The following is a 21200-nucleotide window of genomic DNA, read 5'->3' as shown; positions in this document are numbered from 1 at the left end:
CATGGAGTCTTATTTATAATAAAAATCTGCTTGAAATTTCAAAGCTCTAGGTAACCTCCAAACAGAGTATAAATACATTTTGAATGCCACAGAATTTCAGCATAATGATGCTCTCAGTGGATTTAGTTGAAACATACAGGGAAGAAACACTCAGCATCGCTCATCTTGCCCATCATCTGTGTTTATAATGCACATGTGGGTTCTAAAAATGGAAACTGAATCCAAGAACACATTACCATCTTCTGCTGGATGTTAGGTAACTCGCATGAGATGTGTTAGGGACGTGCATCCAGCTCCTTATGACTGTCATCCCCAGGCAACTGCCACCCCAGTGGGTGGTTTTGGCAGTCTCTGCTGAGGGGTTGCTGCTGAGTCTGGACATGGGATGTGCTATCCATAGCCACAGGACCAGGCAGAAGACACCACCAGGCAGACTTGGAGTTTCCTGGGTACAGTGCAGCCCTATGCAAAGCTAGTCTGAGAAGTAAGCCAAGCAGGCTGTGCTCATCTGAAACAAGGGTTCTGTTTGCTATGTCTGGAGTGGGAAACAACCATTTGATAGATAAAATCCTTTCAAATGAACACTTCCACAGAAATGTGTAAATGAGCTTTTGCTGGTCTGTCAGGCCTGGTCTGGCACCAGTATGAGTGAAGCAGTAACTCAGCAGCCCTCCAGGCCACATCATCTTGCTTGGCAGCTGCTGTCAGTGGTTAGTAAGGAACTTTGTTGCTGGTGTGATAGCCACCCTGTGGAAGAACTTCCTAAGAAGACAGTGGAAGCTGTGAATCATTTAACCTGCAGTGAATGAAGCACCAGTGATTAGGAATCCAGATTTGTGGCTGCACAGGCTGTAATTGCACCGGGGATTAATTATGGGGGTTAATCCTTGCATGCAGGTAGCTAAGTGCCTGTCTGTCTAAATAATTTACTGCCAGCAGGTAAGCTTAAAGTCTACTCCTAATTTCCAGTGCATGGGCAATTTTGAAAATGCAAATATCCACCTTTTTAAGATTTTTAAAAGAGTGTATATAGCAAGGAAAAAGCTTATTCTTCAGGGTTTTGGAGCAGAAGTAATGTGATACGAAGTGTCTTGCAGTCATAGGTCAGGTTTAGTCTTCCAAAATAGACATTAACAGTTAATAATGTAAGAGCAGTCTTGAACTTGTTGGCTTGGAGGTGTTGGCATTCTCTTTCTTAGGAATCTGGTTGAGAGCTTCTGCTCCCAGTGTACCTAACCTTTGTCACAATTGATTGGGCAAGCCTGGGGACATGTTTACTGAGACTAAAAAGACACAATAAATATAAGAGACTGTAATGAAAGCGTCACAACTCAGGACTTGTTAAATCTCAGCTAAAAGAGATGTTAGCCAGTGTTTTGGCAGCTGCTCAGGAATGCAAACAGCATTTCAGCATGGCTGCAGTGCAGAGGAGCTGCCGTCCTGCAGCAGCTGAAATGGGTGTTGGACCCCTTCAGTGCACACATTGCTTGTTCCTGCTGACGGGACTCTGGCCTCTGTTCTTCTGATTGTGTTACTGGTCCTCATCTGGACTGCTGCTTGCACATGATATGGAAGTTGTGTCTTGCATGGAAGGAGTTGGAAGGCTACAGCTTTCCCCTTTCCCAATAGTCAGGCACAGTGCAGCAATGTGTTTGTTGGCATGGTGATAGCACAATAAGCTATTTCCTATGCCATGACATACTGTACTTAAATACAGTACAGAGGCAGCCATCCATGGGAACATGGGCAGGTAACAGACATGCTTACACTGATCTCATAAAGCTGTCTGAGGGCAAAAGTCAGGAATTCCTGCAGGAGTCTCATGGCAGCCAAATCACCAAGAACATCATCTTTCAGACCCCAGTCTTGCAGCTTTTCACTGCTACTAATTGTCTCAGCTTTAGATCTAGACTCTTCAGCTCTGGGATACAATATAGAAGATTAAAAATTGGAGTGGGTGAAGCTTTTTTTAAAATCAAAGCAAACAACAGTAGGCACAGTCTTGCTCAGCTGTAAGCCATATGTCCTTGCCACGGTAGCTCACAGCCTCTTTCCCATGGTGTATAAATCACTTATAAAATCCTCAGGGCAGGTGTTTTTCACTGGTTCTGTCCTGGCAAAGCTCCAGGCACATGTGATTGCCCATGGAAAGCAACAGTGCTGACAAGTGAGAGATTCTTTCTTTGCAAGGTCCAAGTGCAGAAAACTTTGAGTCAAATCTTTGCCATGCCCTGCTGGGTAGCTCTCACATCACCTGAGAACCGTTGGCAGGAGGCAGAATTTAAAGCAGGCTAAAGCTGGTCTGAGCCCTGAACAAATCCACCTGGTGATGAGCCAGCTGACGTGAGGAAATTACAAAAGTGGCTTAAAGACAGCACCCTCCACACTGCTCCTGCCCCTGCCCACACACAGAGTGACCTTCCTGTTGACAGATTGTTTTATCATCTTTCATTGGTGTCCTGTAGCAATAAGGACTCTCATGTCATCTCAGCAACTTTTTCTTCTTTAGGCAGTAAAGGTTTTCACCTGAGTCACACTTTCAGTGTTGTTCGTGCAAATCTGACCATACTGATTCTGTTCATAACTGCGTGAAGTTCCATAAGGACAGCTGCATCTGGGGAGCAATAACAACAGACACTGGTACAGGTTGGAGCTGCCCTGCTGGAAGGCAGCTCCGTGGAGAAAGCTCCTGGAGTGCTGGTGGACAGCAAGTTCTGCACGGGACAGCAATGTGCCCTTGTGGCCAAGAGACCAAATAGCATCCTGGGGTGCAGCAAAAGAAGTGTGTCCAGCAGGTCTAGGAAGGTTCTCCTCTGCCCTCTACTCTGCCCTGGTGAGACCACACCTAGAATACTGTGTCCAGTTTTGGGCTTCCCAGTTCAGGAGAGACAAGGACCTCCTGGAGAGAGTCCAGTGGACAGCCATGAGGATTACTGAGGGACTTGAGCATCTCCCCTACGAAGAGAGACTGAGAGCCCTGGGGCTGTTTAGTCTGGAGAAGAGAAGACTGAGAGGAGATCTGATCAATGTCTATAAATGAGGGGTGGGTGTCAAGTGGCTAAGGCCAAGCTCTTATCAGTGGTCAGCAGCAATACGACAAGGAGCTACAAACTGGAAGAGAGAAGGTTTCACCCCAACATGAGCAGAAACCTCTTTACAGTGAGAGTGACAGAGCCCTGGAGCAGGCTGCCCAGAGAGGTTGTGGAGTCTCCTCCTCTGGAGACTTTCAAAACCTGCCTGGACTCATTCCTGTGTGAGCCACCCTAGAGGATCCTGCTTTGGCAGGAGGGTGGGACTCAGTAATCTCTGGAGGTCCCTTCCAACCTCTAAGGTTCTGTGATTCCAAATCTCCATACATCCTGCTGAGACCTTTGTCCTTGGTGGTAACGTAGCACCAATTTGATCATCTCTTGCAGCTTGATTAATATTAATACATGCTTTTGTCAAAGTTACAAATCCCAGTCATTACCTTCATCATCAGGCTGTGTGCACAGCGATGCACCGTTCCTCACTCAGCTCAGAGGCAAATCAAATCCACAGGATCAGACTTTGCCATATATTCTCCCTGAGAAAGCTACCAATTTTCATGGGGTTAAAGCCAGCAGTATTGCATTCATGCTTATAGCAGAAATATTTATCTACTGTCACTACTCATGATTATTTCAGCTTGTGATGAAAAAGGAGACAGGCCTAGCCTGAAATTCCTGTCATGGGGAAAGCAGCTCTAACTTGAGCACACTGAATGGAGGAATCTGCAGTGATTTCCAAGAATGGGAAGAAAACGACTGTGGATTTATCAAATGAAAGTCCTTCATAAATAAGATAAGGCATCACAGGAATGATAGCCTCTGGGGTTTACATGGTGTTTAATTACTGGACAGCTGGAGGGATTAATGCTTGTGCATTATGCCCTGGCTCTCAGAAATTAAATGTGTACAGCTGCCACTTTATCACTGCTTAAAGTATTAGAGATTCTTCAAAACCAGGAGTGATTGCAGAAAAAAATCCCCATTGTTATTGAGGGGAAATCTCAGTCCAGGATTGTATTTGTCCTGAGTTCCTTCAGAACAGCAAGAAAAATGAGAGAGGTCATTGCCTTTGGTTGCACTCTCACAGAAAATACGAAGGTAGTTGCATGTTTAATCTGCTGGATGCTTGTCATAGTTAAATATAAAAATAGTGCAGGAAGCTGGGTTAGAGGTAAGAAGTAAAACCTAAACCCATGGCCTAGCTGTGCTAGAGCTCTGTCTGAAGAAGGTTGGTGCCAAATGGTTTTGTTTTTCTTGCTGTTATCTCTTGAGCCTAGGTGTAAAGAATTATAGAATCAACTAGGTTGGAAGAGACCTCCAAGATCATCCAGTCCAACCTAGCACTGAGCCATATCCAATCAACTAGACCATGACACTAAGTGTCCTATCCAATCTTTTCTTGAGCACCTCTAGGGACAGCGACTCTACCACCTCCTGGGGCAGCCCATTTCAATGCCAATCACATGCCAAAGGCAAGAACTTCCTCCTAACATCCAGCCTGAACCTCCCCTGGCACAACTTGAGACTGTGTCCCCTTGTTCTGTTGCTGGTTGTCTGGGAGAAGAGATCAACCCCACCTGACTGCAACCTCCCTTCAGGTAGTTGTAGACAGCAATGTGGTCACCCCTGAGCCTTCTCTTCTCCAGGCTAAACAACCCCAGTTCCCTCAGCTTCTCCTCACAGGCCTTATGCTCCAGGCCCCTCACTAGCTTCATCGCCCTTCTCTGGACATATAAGAGCAAGCAGGTGGGAATGTTCTGCAAGTGAAGTGCTGAGGGGGTGCCTTGCTCATGACAGCAGGCTGTGGGGGTGAGCACCTTTGCTCTCTGTGCATCCCTCCATCACAGGTAAATTGTCTGTATCAGTATGTTCCATGAAAAGTTGATTCTGTAAAGCATCACAGATGAAAAGGCAGTGGGAAAAGAAGACAACTGCAAATTTGGCTCTTTTACAGTATTGCTCTGAAGATGCACTAGGAAAAGAGACCAGATGCAAAGAAGACCCTGTGAGCACACTGCCGCAGCAGCCCCCAAAATGGTAACTTTGCACAGCTGCAGAACAGGACAGAGCTGCTTTGTGCAAAGATTGGTGGATTACTGAAATGCAAGCCTGCTGGGCTGCGTCTTACCTGTGTGCACACACTGCTGCTCTTGCTGTGATGCAGATGGACAAATGGACTCTGATTCTTCACTCCAGTCTCACGTCTCCTACTGTAAAAGGAGCAGAAATCAGTCTGTAGTTATGTTTGTCTTCTGGGCAGTCAATCTTTCAACAGTTAGAACTTGTGGAGTTAAAATAGCCAAGAAATTGCATCTCTTAGTGCCAAACATGATTGTATTTCACGGCCCTGAAGTGCTCTCTTCCTCAGAATGGAGCTGTAATTCCAAGCATGCTCACCCAAAAAGGAAGGATCTGTTTAGTTTCCTGAAGGGAGCTGTGCTGTAGCTGTCAGTGCCAGTGATGGTGTTCCCATGGCAGGTAGGTGGGTGGGAGTTCCAGCCATCAGGTCCACCAGTACCTCATACTAATTAATGAGTGCTTAGCTTTTGTGCTTCCTGAGCAGATGATCGGCAGACTGACTCAAACGCACTTAGCTTCAACTCAGTATGGTCCCACGCAGGAGGGGACCATGTCAAAAGCAAAAAAAGCTGGTATGTGAGTCATGTTCACGGATGCAACAACGCTGGGAAGTTAGCTGAGATGCACTTTCTTCATACAGAGGAGATCTACCAGTGGGGCTAACTTGGCTTGTATTTTGCAAATACATTTATGTGATAAAACGTAAGTGAGAAAATACCTCCTCACACACTCAACAAGTCTTCCTTCTCCCCACAAATTTAAGGTAAGAATTGATTCCTTATCTCAGTCCAAAGCCAGCAAGGTGCTACCTTCTATTTCAATGCTGTAGAAACTGAAGGGCAAATCCTAGTGCCACAGAAAACTCTGCTAGGGAAGTGAGAGAAGTCAGCACACCACCCTTGTGCTTGTAGTTGCAGTGTCACTCAGTGCTCACATTTTCCATTTGAGTAGAAAATCCAGGATGCTTTTTCTAGGAGTGACTACCATTCTTTTGTGGCATTGGGGGAGCCTTCTGTGCAACACTGTTTAGGTTGTGTAATAGCTGTGCCCCCTAGTAGTACACAGCTGAGAGAGTTGGTGATTTTTAGTCTGGAAGAGAGAAACCTGAGAGGGGATCTCATCAATGCTTACAAATACTTAAAGGGTGGGTGGCAGGAGGATGGGACCAGGCTTTATTCAATGGCAGACAATGACAAGGCAAGAGGTAAAGGGCACGAACTTGAACTTAAGAAGAGGGACTTCTTTAATTTAAGTGTGATGGAGTACTAGAACAGGCTGCTAAGAGAAACTGTGGTGCCTTTATCTCTGGAGACATTTAAAACCCAACTAGATGTGTTCTCGTGTGACGTTCTCTAGGGGAATGTGTTCTGGCAGGGGAGTTAGACTACATGATCTCCAGAGGTCCCTTTCAGCCTCTACCATTCTCTGATTCTGTGAAACTATTACAGACATCAGACTGGAGCCGTAAATCTGAGATACTATGCACAGGGGAAAACCTCTATAACTGAACATGACTGGGGCTGGTTGCTCCCTGACACCTCTGTCAGTCTCCCCTCTCAAAACCTCTACAGGAAGTTTATAGACTCCATCTGTCTAGTAACTGCTTGTGTCCCAAACAGGATGGGAAAAGGGGCAATGGTTTGAAGCTAAGAGAGAGCAGGGTTAGATTGGATCTTAGGAAGAAGATCTTCAGTACAAAGGTGATGAGACTCTGGAACAGGCTGCCCAGGGAGGCTGTGGATGCCTCCTCCCTGCAGGCGTTCAAGGCCAGGCTGGATGAGGCCTTGAGCATCTGAGTCTAGTTAAGAGGTATCTCTGCCCATGTCAGGTTGGAGTAGATGGCCTCTGAGGTGCTTTCCAACCTGAGCTATCCTAGGATTCTGTGATGATAACCTGGAACCTGGCTACCCTGAATTCTGTCAATTGCCTCCTTGCCTTCTCCATGCTTCATTTTATGGTACTCTTCCCTTCAGTTGCCTTACACAGTGTTTTCTTTCCAAAGCATCTTTTATGTTGTTACTGAACCTACATTCAAACTCATTTTGGACTGAGAGGAATGTGCAAGACAGCTGGGTAAACTGGAGGGATGAGATATGGTAACTCTCTGTTTCCTTGCTTGTCTGTGCTCCCAAAGAGTTAACAGTGCCATGTTCTGAGTGCAGTGAGTATTTAAGTCTGCTATTGCAGCACACTGCAGTAAGATGATACTTTCTCTTACAGCAAATTCCCATCAAGCAAAGTAAATTAGTAGAATTGGAGATTTTATGGGGCAGTGACCTCGCTGCTTGCAACGTGAGCACTGCTTTGCCCCTCATTACTCAGCTGAATTAAAATCTGTGAGTCTTTGGCTGCTGTAGCTGCCAGATTATCCTGCTGAAGCCAGGCCTTTCTCCCTGCCTTACCTATACAGCCCAGTGGCTCAGGAACACACCCTGGCAGTGGCCAATGTGGCTTTCTCTGCTCTGTTTTTCACAGATAGGCTTGTGTGGAGACTTCAGCACTGCAGAGTTCTACCTAAGAATCACTGTCTTTCCTTCTCTCTGGCTGATTTTGAGGCAGGCACAGTTGCCATGCCATGAGAGCAGCTGCACAGGCATTAGCTTTGTAGCGTCAGTTGCCGCTCCCTTGCTCCTTATCTGTGTCCAATAAAGATAAGTATTGGAGCTTGTCACAAACCTCCAGAATTCCTTTCCTTGTTATGGCAGTGTAAAACACTGGTGCAACAGTTCAGCGTGGAACTGGTGAAGCTGGTAAAGCTTCTGCCATTCCATGCATGTGGTTATGGGGATGAGAAAGTGGGAGGCCAATGCCAATAGCTTTGGACCAACAGATACGGGTTTGAGTTTCTTGCCTTACCCAAGCAGATGAAAAACAAATGCTTGAGCTTTCTGAGAAGAAAGCAGGGTGTGCTGCCATTTGACAGCGTGACTGAAGTGCAGGTTTCAGGGTTGTGCTGAAGTCTCTCTCCTGAGCTGAACACAGGAGCAGAAAGCAAGGGAGGAAGCAGTCAGGAGCAATAAGGCAGGTCCTGTCTCTCTGCTAGCAGATGAGCAGAGTGGAAGTCTGGCCCAATGGTGGACATCTATGGAGCAGGCTTTTCCTGCCAAAGTGGCTGCGATCCAGATTCCAAAGCGGCAAGATGAGCTCCCGGCCATGGAGAAAGCTGTGTGCAGGCACTGCCTATAAGGCCAGGGAGCCCTGCCGAGCCTGACAGGGTGCCTGTGCAGCAGTGTGCCTTTGCTGGGCCCTCCCTGGTTCTGGCTGCTCTGGCTGCTGGAAGGACATCTGCATGTTCCTCAGAAATACAGGACTTTGTGTGGGGGACCAGAGCAGCTGTTAGCTCCATGGATATTATCAGATGTTCCCGAGGGACTTGCCAAAGTGGTGTAATTTGTGAAACTGCTGTTTTAGGAAGCAAGTCTTGTCTGAGGGGATGGAAGTGAGCTGGGCCTGTGCAGGTTCAACTGGCAAAGTCAGAAAAGAAACCCACTAAACACATCCCAGCATATTTTTTTCCCCACTTAAATTCTGGCTAGTACCAAACATCTCCAGGCTGATTCAGCTGATTGTATTCCAGTCAAAACACAAAAGACTGATGCTGATGTCTGATCCCCATGGAGTGTCTTGGATTTTAGCACAAAGCAGCCCAGGATCAACCTTGGGCATTCTGACCATCCTTTTATATTTTTTTCCCCAAGCTGCTTTATTTGACTCCTAAACCATTTAACCAGAAGAACCTGTGACAGACTTCCTAACACTTTCTTGGTATGAGCTAAAATTGAGGAGGGTGCAAGTATGAGTTAGGAACTCTGATCAAAGGGCTGGATCGCTGTCCTCTGAGGAGAGGCTGAGGGACCTGCAGCTTTTTGATCTGGTGAAGAGAAGGCTTAGAGGGGATCTAATCGAGGTTTACAAATATCTGATGGCTGGGGGCCAAGAGGGAGGGGACAGACTCTTCTCAGTTGTTCCCTGTGCTAGGACAAGGGGCAATGGATGTAAGCACAGCACAGGAAGTTCCACCTCAACATGAGAAAGAACTTATTTACTGTAAGGGTCACAGAGCACTGGAACAGGCTGCCCAGAGAGGTTGTGGACTCTCCTTCTCTAGAGACTTTCCAGCCCTGTCTGGGTGTGTTCCTCTGCAACCTCAGTTAGATTGTTTGGTCCTGCTCTGGCAGAGGGGTTGGACTCGATGATCTCTGGAGGTCCCTTACAAACCCTAACATCCTGTGATCATGTAAACCATGTTGCCCATAAGAGTAAAGACAGGAGAAACTCAGCATGTGTGGTTTTGTACCTAAGCAGCTTCTAAATTGTGGGGTCATAAATAATTGTCTTTTCAGAAAACGAAACCTCTTTGAACGTGTGATGCTCAGGAAATATTGTCCATCAATAAATATCTTTTTGAACCACCTATTTATCAGCAGGGCTTTGGCATTTGGTTGCTGTTACAGCATGCAGTTTAGGGGAATTTATGGGGAAAAACATGCGAGGCTGATTTGTAAAGTTCTTCCCAGAGAGAGTGATTTCCCATTGGAATGGGCTGCCCAGGGAGGTGGTGGAGGCACCGTCCCTGGGGGTGTTCAAGAAAAGACTGGATGAGGCACTTGGTGCCATGGTCTAGTTGAATGGATAGGGCTGGGTGCTAGGTTGGACTGGATGATCTTGGAGGTCTCTTCCAACCTGGCTGATTCTATGATTCTATGATTCTATTGCTAAAATATGGAAAATCTCCTTCCCCAAACTTATCTATAACTATCCCACCTAAGCTCCTTGGTCCGCGGTCGCAGATTCAAATGCAGAAATGACTAAAATAAAGAGAGTCTGTGATTTAAGAGAGTTCTTTTGATAAGTTGCTTAGTCTTTAAGTAAAAGTTCGTTGGTTACTCACTGTTCAAAGCAGTTCAGCAGAGTTTCGAAGTGTTTATAAAGTTCAGGGCGTTGTCCGAGCCTTCCGCAGGATCAGGCCAAGGTAGACCCTGGCCTCTGAGGATCGGGCGTTGCCAGTTCACTGCCGAGCAGGCTGTAACTCTGAATGCTGCGAGCGATGCCTGTGCAGGCAGAGTGTCCTTCAGCAGGGCTGAGCGGGTATCGAGGCGCAAAGTAGGGGGTGCAGAGGAGGAGAGGGGCGAGAGAGCTAGAGGTCCCGATTAAGGCAAAATGCCCCATTTTATAGTCTTTGAAAGGGGTGTGCTTAGCCAGCTCAGGCGACTTTGTGTTATTTTTACAGATTGGTACAAAATTATAATCAATCTATACAATTGGACAATTCCTAAGGCAAAACAACCTGCAGAACCACCCAGGGGTCAGCCCCCAACAGATGGTCAGAGAGCATGAGAACCAAGGTCCCTAACTGAAAACAAAGCCAATGTTTACCTTTTTACTCTTCCTAGGGAGGAATATTCTCAGGGGCCCTGTAGTTCATGCAGGCAGATAGGAGCAGGGAGGTCATTCTGCCCCTCTACTCTGCACTGGTTAGACCACACCTTGAGTACTGTGTTCAGTTCTGGGCCCCCCAGTTTAGGAGGGACATTGAGATGCTTGAGCGTGTCCAGAGAAGGGCGACGAGGCTGGTGAGAGGCCTTGAGCACAGCCCTACGAGGAGAGGCTGAGGGAGCTGGGGTTGTTTAGCCTGGAGAAGAGGAGGCTCAGGGGTGACCTTATTGCTGTCTACAACTACCTGAAGGGTGGTTGTGGCCAGGAGGAGGTTGCTCTCTTCTCTCAGGTGGCCAGCACCAGAACGAGAGGACACAGCCTCAAGCTGTGCCAGGGGAAATTTAGGCTGGGGGTGAGGAGAAAGTTCTTCACTGAGAGAGTCATTGGCTACTGGAATGGGCTGCCCGGGGAGGTGGTGGAGTCGCCGTCCCTGGGGCAGTTCAAGGCAAGATTGGACGTGGCACTTGGTGCCATGGTCTAGCCTTGAGCTCTGTGGTAAAGGGTTGGACTTGATGATCTGTGAGGTCTCTTCCAACCTTGGTGATACTGTGAGTCTGTGAATATTGTTTTGGTTTTGTGATTGCTGGCTTTATGTGAGACACTACACTTTAGCAGAAATGAAACCTGCTAAAGGGCTTTGCTACCCTCCATGACAGTTGCTCCATTGTAATTAACTAATACCATGCAAATACTGCTGCAGAGAATGGGAAAACAACCAATTGGTGCTGGGGGGAGCAGTGTGGTCAAGGCAGAGGGTGCACACAGTTATTAATTTGCAAAGTGTGTGAGCTGGCTCCTTGGCTCCATTAGTGCTGTGAACAATATCAGGAATTGCTATTCCTCCTGCAGCCTTCCTCTATCTGGGCTCTTCGCTATCAATCACCATAGCAACGAGCACTGTTAGCAGTGAGACTGTGATTCAGAGGCATTATTCCCTCCATGGGAGGCCTGTCATTTTTTTCAGAGCTATGCTCCTCAAGGTCATCTTCATTTACCTCCATCTCTTTTGCTGTCCTTCCTGGAGGGCAGCTTTCTGTGGGAAACTTGCCTTTCTAGGCATGAAATCTATGCCTTAGAGACTGGTGTCTGACCAGAGAGCTGTGTGACATCCTTAGATATTGGGTAATCACCCCAATTGTCTGCAGGCAGAACAAATTATTTAGATACAATTAAACCCAAAAATAAACTCTAGTTAAATAAAACTAACATGATGGCAGCACTGGTAACTGGCCCAGGAGTTTCAGCTTAATTTAGCCTGGCTGCACTCTGTGACCTCCTTATCTATGGTCCAGCTCCAAGATGAATTTAGATGGGATGTGGTAGCTTGGTGGAGAGTATATGGGCAGATGGAGCTTAGGCATTCCACTCCTGCAGCCATGTGGAGCTCAGCCCCTAAACCTCACAGCTCAGGAGACTTTTTGAAGTCCACCAGCCTCTCCTGCAAGTGTTGAAGTGGTGATAAACCAACAGCAGATCTCTCCCTCCCTAGGCAACTGTTAGCATGCACAGAATGCATCCTTTGCATTCTTTAAAGGATCCAGTATCAGATCCAGGCTTTTTTTAAATCAGCTTTGGAGAAGATGTCAGGAAAATGCAGCGTAATAATTCACCTTATTTTCTTGTCTTCAGCATCAGTAATTGCTGTTATCCCCTTTACCACAAATTTTACCAAATTATTATCTTTTTTAAGCCATTCACATAATTCCAAGTGGAACTGACTTTTTCTGGAGGAGGGAAATGAATTAAATATCTGAGTCTTGCTGAAAGGCTAGAAAAGCTTTAATTAAAGATTAGCAGTGGCAGCAGTTAGAACCCATTGTACATAATTCCCAGCTCCCATGCATGATGGATATCCTGTTTCTTTCCTGTGCTGAGCTCTATGTAGGCTTGAAGATCCACACTTGGTAGAGGTGTCCGTTGCAGAATGTTGTTAGGTGCACATATCTGATTTGGGAAATGGCAATTCTCCGAGTGCTCTCTATCTTCAGAGCATTCTGCTTTGCTTTATAAGCACTTCAAAAGCCTGTGGTGGAATTAGCTCCAATTCTTTGTGCAGTGCCTGAGCTAAGATTGTCCTCAGGCTGCTCACTAAAGCCTCGGGTTAAATCCTGTCTCTGGGCAGAATTAAACCAGCCCATACTGAAACATCAGCTCTACAACTGCAGTCTTTTTGCTGTTGTGCTTTCTGGTTTGGTTTGGTGTTTATCCAAAGACTGCTTCTGCTCCATTCTCCTCAAAAGATGACAAGGTTGCAGCTGGAGGCAAAAGCTGTGACAGTTGTGCTCTCTATGTTGGCATCTAGTAGAAGGCAGGAATTAGTGCAGGACACCTCTGCTATATCTCGTCTGTAGGCCAAAGCACGCATTGTACACTGTCATGGGATGTCATCTTTGGCTTCCTAAAGCTGTGAAGGACTTAGAGGAATTACAGTGCTCTGCAAGCTGCTTTTGTGATGATGCTTCTTTACCACTTGAAAGCCTTTTGGCTGAACACTTCCTGACAAACATTTCCAAGTTTTCTGCTGGGATCATTTCCTATTTGTAGTAGACTTTGCACCTCAGTAGTAGGACATGTATTAATTGCTGTGGCACTAAGGAAAGCAAGCTAATAATTCTTTCATTTCATTTGCACAAATAAGCTTAAAATAGGACAGGCAGCAAAATCTGAGAATGCAAACTAATTGCTCAGGTGAAAAAAATAACCCAGTGATCATTTCATTACTACTCACACATTTGTTAATGAAATGCTCTGAAGGCAGAGAAATGCTCTGAAGGCAGATGGAGCTTCCTTAGGTACCTGACAGATTTATGAAAGGAAATATGAAGTAAACTGTCCCTGGGCTTTACTTCCCCATTCTCATCTCTCCAGGTGCTGTGTGTGTTCATTTGTGGTGATGCTTTTTATTAGATTCTTCAGCACCAAGCCATGCAGCAGAGACCCTAAAGAGCAGGAGTGTGCTGGCTCTTGCCTAGGTACAGAGACTGTGAGCAGCTTTTCTCCTCTGCTGCCTGTTTATGCCAGAGCAGGTCCCTGAGCAGCTGGAAGCTGCAGACTTTGCTTTATCCTGGCATGCCCTGTGGATTTTAGCTGTCAGAGAGGATGATGGAAGGGTGAGAGGAATTTAGGATGTTTTCTGCCTTCCCATGGCCACCCAAGAGGCTTGTGTGGCCCAGAGGGGACTACCCCTTCGGAGCTGGACTGGAGATGGTCATGAGGTCTGTAAATGAAGAAAATGGCATTTTTATCCCTTGAGTGCACCAGGAAATGCCTAGAGAAGCCTTCATGAGGGTCCACGTGCGCATGGTAGTACTGTCACTGGCTGGTAGACACTGTGACCTCCTTGTGGCACAGCAGCAGCAGCCCATCAGTTCTAGTGGTTGTCCCAGTAGCACATGGCTGCTGTAATTGCTGACAGGAAGACCTGAGCACACAGAGCTTCTCTTCTGCCTCCTAGGTCCTGTCCCAGTGCAGTGATGCCCTCCCAGTGCTGGTGCCACCGCCCCTGGCTTTACTGTGCCAATAAGTTGCAGAGGTGGACCTCCACCCAGGGTCTGTGGTGTTGGGAAGGGGAAGGTGGTTAGCAACAGCCAGGCTGCTGTGGTTGTTCAGTTGCAGTTTTAGTGCTGTCATCACACTGCATTTAATAAAATAATCATGACTGTGCGAATAATTAATCAGCTTCACCGAGGAGGTCCTCATGAGAGGTTGCAAAAGTGAACTGCTTCTGTTTTCTGGCTGCAGTTATCACTAATTTCCTGTCTGTGCTGGGATTTGTAGGTGCAGAGGAGGGGCCTTTGTGCAAAGTTCCATTGTCTGTGTCCCACACGTGTTTGTCAGCCTCTGGTTTGCTAGCACGGCACATTTCTGAAGGCAAATGCATGCAGACAGAAGGAGGGGTGGAGGTGGGATCAGGAGAACAAGGGGAAAAGAGATGGGCTCGCTGCAGTTGAGGGAAAGGAAATTAATGCACGTTTTGAGTGTGCAAATCATTACAATCTCACCCAAAAATCAGGTATCAAAGAAATTTTGCTCACCGATCTGTTTCTGAGATTCATCAAAATAATGCCAGCAAAACAATTTCTTCTTCTCAGCCTGGGTCTGTTACAGAACCTGTGCCCAGCCCTGGGAATCTCCCTGTTCCTCCCTTCTTTTCTCAAATAGATTGGTAAGATTGTCACTGCTAGTGAAGTTTCCACTTGGCAGTTCTACATTGTGTGATCTGAAAGCAATGTTAGGTCACAGAACTGTGGGCTGATCAGGAAGGTTAACAAATTCTTTATTTCTAGTTATGTGATAAGGACAGAGAAGTGTGCTCAGTGAAGTAAAAGAGCAGAGTTTGGGTGAAAACTGGGGTATTTCAGTGGTCTCAATTCTGACATGCAAAATATAGGCTTTTTTAGATGGTTCTTCACCAGACTGGCTGTTATTTTGGGTCCATGTGAGAGGGATTCATCTCCTAATGTTAGTTGGCTTGATCTGAATTCTCTCTGTTTGGAGAGGAGAAATACTAGTGCCTTCAGGAGACAGTTCTTAGCCCAAGGTGGGTGGCAGGAGATGCCTGTTGAGAGCATCTCTCTATGCCCAAAATATTCTACCAAGCACAGAAGGAGCCTGAGCAGCCTGCCTGGACCAGATGCTCCTTCAGTGTCTCACACTATATGTCCTTTTTTGACCACACTCTGCTGCATTTAATTATTGATATCGGGCTGGGTACACAGCAGTGTGCACCTGAGGCTCTCTTTAACATTTTATCCCTGGTGGAGGGAGCTTTGGTCACAGCCAGTGCACGAGGAAGGCAACCCTCCTCCTCTTCTACTTAGGCAGATTGCTGATCTGGTAGACATGGGAACGTCTGGAAAGCCTGGGAAGAAATGAGACAGGGCATGGGCCAGGAGGGGAGAAATTCATGTTGTCAGAACAGGCTGCTGAGCACAACAGCCAGAGCCCAGCAAGTTTGCAACCTAGAAGGTGAATGAGTGCCCTGCCCTAACTGCAAGACTTGGTAGATGTCACACTGCAGTGGGGTACCACTGGGGCCCTGTCATTTCTTCAAAGTTGGGCTGTGACAGCTGCTTTCAAGATACTCTGCTTCCTAGAAAGCTGGAAAACTTGCCTTTGTCACTGGACCACTGCAGCAAGCAGCACCTTCTGAGCTGTGTGGTTTGGCAGAGGGGCTCTGCAGATAACAACAGTACTGCTTCTAAGGGCAAAAAGCCTCACAAATACAATGTGGGGGAAAAACAAACCAATAAGGAGTCTTGTCATTTATTTGTGTATATTTCTTGTACTGGTAATGTATCATCAGTGGGTGGGTGACTGATCCTGCAGAAGTGGGATTCTTTTTAAGAACTGCCAAGAAGTGCTTCCAGGGTTTTGGTTCCTCCACACTTTGATGGAATAAGGTGACTGTGAACTGCACGTTGGTGGAGTACGTGGAAGTTTACTGTGACCAAGCTTCTCTGGTCCACTAGACTTGCAGAGCAGAGCACTGCACTGAGCTCCCTGTCTGACAAACACCTCATTTGTATGTTAATGCCGAGTTGTGATTTCCAGGGAAGCCATTCAGTGTGGTGAGGGCCTCACTGGCAGATTGCCGCTAAACTGATGCTCGACTCACTAAATATTTACCCTACACATCCCACTTAATATGTCCAAAACCAGGCACACTGTGAAAGCCTGCAACCTGGTTCTGTGCTCATGAAAGTCAGGAAGCTGGCAGTGTCAGTGCTGAGCAAAGTGCCCTGCAGGTCTCCCAGTTTGTGCCAGCACCCCTTCAGCCTGCCCTGCCTCTCCCTTCTCTTTCCATGCCATTCCATATTCCATGTCATTCCATACCTAGGGCTTGCCTGGCGGCTCTTGTCCTCACAGCAGTGCAGCACTGCTCCTGGCCCCCCCACTTTTCCTACCTGCAGTTCTTACAATCCTGCTCCCCTTCTTCCTCAGTGCTGCTTATGTGCCAGAGGCTGTGTCTTCTGGTGCAGCTGGGGAGGTGACCGCTGTGGCTTCCCCTGCTGCTTGCCATGGAGTTGCCACTGGGACAAACGTTATGGGCTAGGATGGCCAAGCTGATGCTTTTGTGCCCTTGCTTTCCCCTGCCCCAGGCATTCCTGAGGTGCTAAAGCTGGCAGGGTGGAGGTCTCACCGCTCGCCGTGTGTTTCCCCCCCCCCCCCCCCCCCAGCCTGTTCTCCCAACGAGTTCCAGTGCAGTAACAAGTCGTGCATCTCCACCATCTTCGTGTGCAACGGCGACGACGACTGCGGGGACGGCAGCGACGAGAGGAAGTGCTCCCCTCTGACCTGCAGCCCCAACGAGTTCCAGTGCAACAACAGCGTCTGCATCCCCGAGCTGTGGGTGTGCGACAGCCAGCCCGACTGCGAGGACCAGTCGGACGAGGCGGCCGAGCGCTGCGGCTACGCCGGCAGGGCCTTCAACGCCTGCGCCGCACACGAGTTCCAGTGCGCCAACGGGGAGTGCGTCCACCTCAACTGGAAGTGCGACGGCGACGAGGACTGCAAGGACAAGTCTGACGAGCAGGACTGCCGTGAGTGCCTGCGGGGGAGGGCTGGGGCGGGCGGAGGGCTGCTGGGGGCCGGTGTCCGTGCGGCAGCTGCGTGCCTGACCGCAGAGTGCAGCTCTCCGGCAGCGGGGGGGTGCCCGGCCCGGCAGGGTCAGGTGCATTGCAGGCTCCTGGAGGACTCAGAGGGCTGCTGGGTGATACCCAGCCTCAGAAGAATTCTGTCTCACTTGAAAGACAAGGAATGGAAAATGGGGAAAATGCCCCAAGTCCCTAGGCTGCGTGGTGAGGTCACAGCCTGGAGGTTTGAAGCTGTGGTGCTGAAGGGAACGTATGAGCAGCAGAAGAAAAATTCCTTTTCTGCCTCTGAAGTTAGAGTAGAGTGAGCAAGGCAGGCAGCAGCAGCACCTCTGAAGAATCTAGTCTAAAATGCACTTTGAGCTTGGCTTGATAAAGGCACCGAGCTCATAAATAATGGATTTGTTTTCAGCTGGCTTTATGCATTGAACATGGTGGTGGTGGTGTGCCTGGTATTTTGAATGCTTCATCCATTTTTGGCCTCTGAACTGTCAAGCTGGTCACTTACCTGAGGAGGGGGAGAGAGAAGCAAGAAAGTAAGAGCAAAATGTTTTGCTAAAATATTCATCATCACAAGATTGCAATAAAATAAAATATTTACATAGCTGTATGGATTTACCAGCTCTGACGTTGGGGCACCCCTGGGGAGGGAGGCAGCAACCAGCTGCTGAGCCCAGACGTTTTTGCAAAGATACCTAAGCAAATGTACAGCTTTTGCCAGCACCCCCTTTTTGCACACATGGCAGCCTTAGCACCCCCTTTTCACACCCATGGCAGCCCTAGCACTCCTTTTTTACACCATGGCAGCTCGGAGGCCAGGCTGGTGAGCTCAGAGCAGCTGTGTGGGAGAGCTCTCCAAGGTTTGGGGATTAGACTCCCTCCCAGGCAGAGAGAGGCAGCTATAACTTCAGTAGCTTCTTTAGCAAGAGGAGGCATTATTAAGTCCTTGACACCACTGTTTGCACTGTAGAAGCAGAGGGGTGAACTACAAGTAACCCTGGAGCTGCTGTGCTTCTGGAAGAGCCAAGGACTAGGTAGGATCTCTTATCTTTCATCTCCAAAAGGTGACACAGGAGCTGACAGAGCCCTTGGGCAGCAGATACCCACCCAGCCAGTAACTCCAGGGTCTGAAGAATTGCAGAGACAGAGGAGTCAGGAGACAGAGGAGTGTGAGCTGCCTCTGCTGCTTTCAGTCCTGTGGACCAGGAAGCAGTGGGACTCAAGGCCCCATGTCCTAACTGCTGTAGTGCCCCTCTGTACAGAGATCCAGGTTCTGCCCTGTGCACCCCTGCAAACGAGGAGTCCTCCCAGTGCCACAGAGGTGCATACACCTGTTGCTGTTTACACTGCAGGAAGGGGAATCTGTATGGCAGGAGAGGACTTGTGGCAGAGCGCTGGTGTCAGCTGGGTCACCCAAAGCTGGTGTTGCTTCCCCATCCTAAATGCAGCTGTTGCTTGGGTGCACAAGCCTGCAGGAAGGAAGTGACATTTGAGAGCTCTAGAAGCTCAGTATCTCTGCACCTTTGTCGGACTGCAGAGGTTGGGGATTGACCTTCATTACATTTTTTCCTCTCTGGAAAAATCCTTTTGCAATTGTCATCATGCGGCACGCGGGGAGCTGCAGGTGAGAGACCGCTCCAGCCCCTCAGTGACAGCCATGGCACCAGAGCCACCAGGCTTGACTTGATTCAAACTGCAGATACAGGACTGCACCTCCTCCTGCAGACAGGAATGGTGTGGGATTTGTGCTGTATGGAATAGAAGAGGGGAATTGGTGCTTTCAGAAGGTGTCACAAGGCCATCAGCAGTTGCTTGCTTGTAACTGTTTTGGGGTGGTGAAGGAGCAGAGCAGAAAGGAAGGGTGACAGTTGGTGAACAGGTTTTGGCAGCAAGACAGCAAATAAATAGGAGGGAATGAGTCATGTCAGGAATGCTGTGTGAGAACACTGAGTCGTTGGGTTTTTCCCCAGCACATATATATGTATATATAGTCAAATCTGTATGGATACTTATCAGATGAACATTAGGTTAGGTTTATTAGTCTCCAAATCTGGAATTGGGTATATTTTTAAATGTCCTTTCCCACTTACATGAAGGCATTCAGGAGGGAGAATAAACATTGCTTGTAACTGACAGCTAGAAAACAGATTCTTTTAGACATCACCTCACACTTCCGTGCCTCTTTCTCCACATCTCTAAAGAGAGACTCACGTCTTTTGCAAATGCTGGTGTTTCATTGAGATTCAGTTCATTTAGGGGTGGGAGGGCACTGAGACAGAACACACCCAGGCTTGGACTTGGAATCTGCAAGGTATCTGCTGAACTGGAGCAGTGAGGCTTTGTGCCCAGCATTTGCAAATCGGCTGTGTGTGTCTGAGTGCGCCTGTTAATATAGCAGGGCTTTGGCAAATCATTTCATATTTGATTTGCAGAGCAGAGGAGATGGTTATAAAACTGCTGAGATTTCACTGATTTAAACCCTCCAAAATAACACAGCAATCTTATGAACATCTCATTCAAGTAAACAGCACAGCTCTTCCCTCCTTCTGGGCTCTGCTTTGGGAATGGCCCTGATGGCAAATCTGCCAGTGGTGCTGAGCTGAGCTTCTGTCTTGACTTCAGAATAATGAAGTTCCTGGCCCTCTCCTCTCAAACTTAGGCTCTGCAGGCCAGGGATAAACACATCATCCTGTCTGCTGATACTGAGAAACTGCCCAAAGAAGCAGAACTGCTCTAGATGCACTCTAATGGCTTTGTGATTGGTAAGAGTTGTTGTTGTATCTGTTCTGTTTAGGTGTCTGTTAAGAGGCTCAGGGGCCATTCCTCAAAGGTCTGAACTTCCACAGCTCTGCTGGAGTGAGAAGTGAGACAGGAAACCAAGCCTGGTTTCCAAGCTTCTGTCTCCTTTCTCAAAGCCAAGGCTTTGTGCAGTGATGCTGTACAGTCCCCCATCTGTGTTTTTCAGTCCCTGGTGACACCAAGCTAAGAGCTATGCTTATATAAGGTTGTCTTTGCCGTTCCTGCAAAGTTCTCCTTCATTTTCATTTGTTTTAGGATTAGAAACCTTTCTATTCTTAGCATCCAGCTATAACTGCTTTTTAGAAGAGCTTTGAAGATTACAACTGAGGACAATTAGGTTTTGCAGTGGCTGCCTTCCAGATATGCAGCTGTTGTCATGCAGATCTACTCAATATGTTGAAGACCTGTTCCTGCTGCAGGGAAGACAAGACCCACACTGGCTTTAATTGCCTTTTACACTTTGAGGGGAGTTAATAGTTACAGTCACAAATGGAGGACTGTCCTTTTCTGTCTCCACACAGAGAAGTTGCTACAGAGAAGGTGAAGTGAATTGGTTCATATTGAGTATGAAGACAAGAAATAATTGTGACAAGGCAATTTTTGACCAGACAACAGGAAAACTTTGCAATGGCCAAGGTTTAGCTTGGAAAAGGTCAGCATTGTGTAGGGCAAAGGAGGTCTCTCCATTGTCAGGGCTTCTTCAGGCAAGTGGTTGTACATGGCAGGACCACTTTGAGCAGAGAAGCTTCTGCCCGCCTGCAGGAGCTCTCAGTGCCACTTCCTGAGCTGCAATTCTTCCAGCCAAGAGCTCTGCCTCTGCTTTGTTTTTCTCCATCTAGAGCAGCTCCCACGTGCTTAGTTTGGAACTGATGTCCCAGATGCCCCACCAAGGTTTCCCATTTCTGTGGCTTGGTTTATAAGCTGAAAAGTGGTGACACAGCTGGTCCCATAATGGTGCTTATGGCTTGAGATTTTTTTTCTGCTGTGCAGCTCTTTCTGAGTGTAGTGCATGTGGCTTTCCTCCCCCAGGAGCAATGCTATTTCCCAACCTCCCTCATGTGAATACTGCCTGTTTCTAAAGGCAGGCTTTCTCCCTTCCCCCACCACCTCTGCACTTGTGGCTTTTCCTGTCTCTTGTGGCTTTTCCTGTCTCTTGTGCCCTTCTCCAGGTGATGGTAAACTAGAGCTAAGTCTAGTGAAGCAGTCAGGGATCTGGGTCCTGTGGCACACAGGCACTAGTAGTGCTGAGCCTTTGTGCAGTCAG

At 47.7% G+C, this 21200-nt stretch overlaps 1 protein-coding gene across 1 annotated transcript in view; it reads left to right on the top strand.

The window, feature by feature from the left end:
- LRP8 (LDL receptor related protein 8) overlaps positions 1–21200 on the top strand; it is a 207740-nt gene that overhangs the window by 165825 nt on the left and 20715 nt on the right. Inside the window, exon 5 of the mRNA XM_064147399.1 lies at positions 16724–17086. Coding sequence (XP_064003469.1) covers positions 16724–17086 — 363 coding nt within the window. The remainder of the gene's footprint in view (positions 1–16723; positions 17087–21200) is intronic.

This window comes from Pogoniulus pusillus, chromosome 8 (genome assembly GCF_015220805.1).
Source record: "Pogoniulus pusillus isolate bPogPus1 chromosome 8, bPogPus1.pri, whole genome shotgun sequence".
NCBI classification, from domain to species: domain Eukaryota; kingdom Metazoa; phylum Chordata; class Aves; order Piciformes; family Lybiidae; genus Pogoniulus; species Pogoniulus pusillus.
This window is presented reverse-complemented; position numbering and strand designations above follow the sequence as displayed.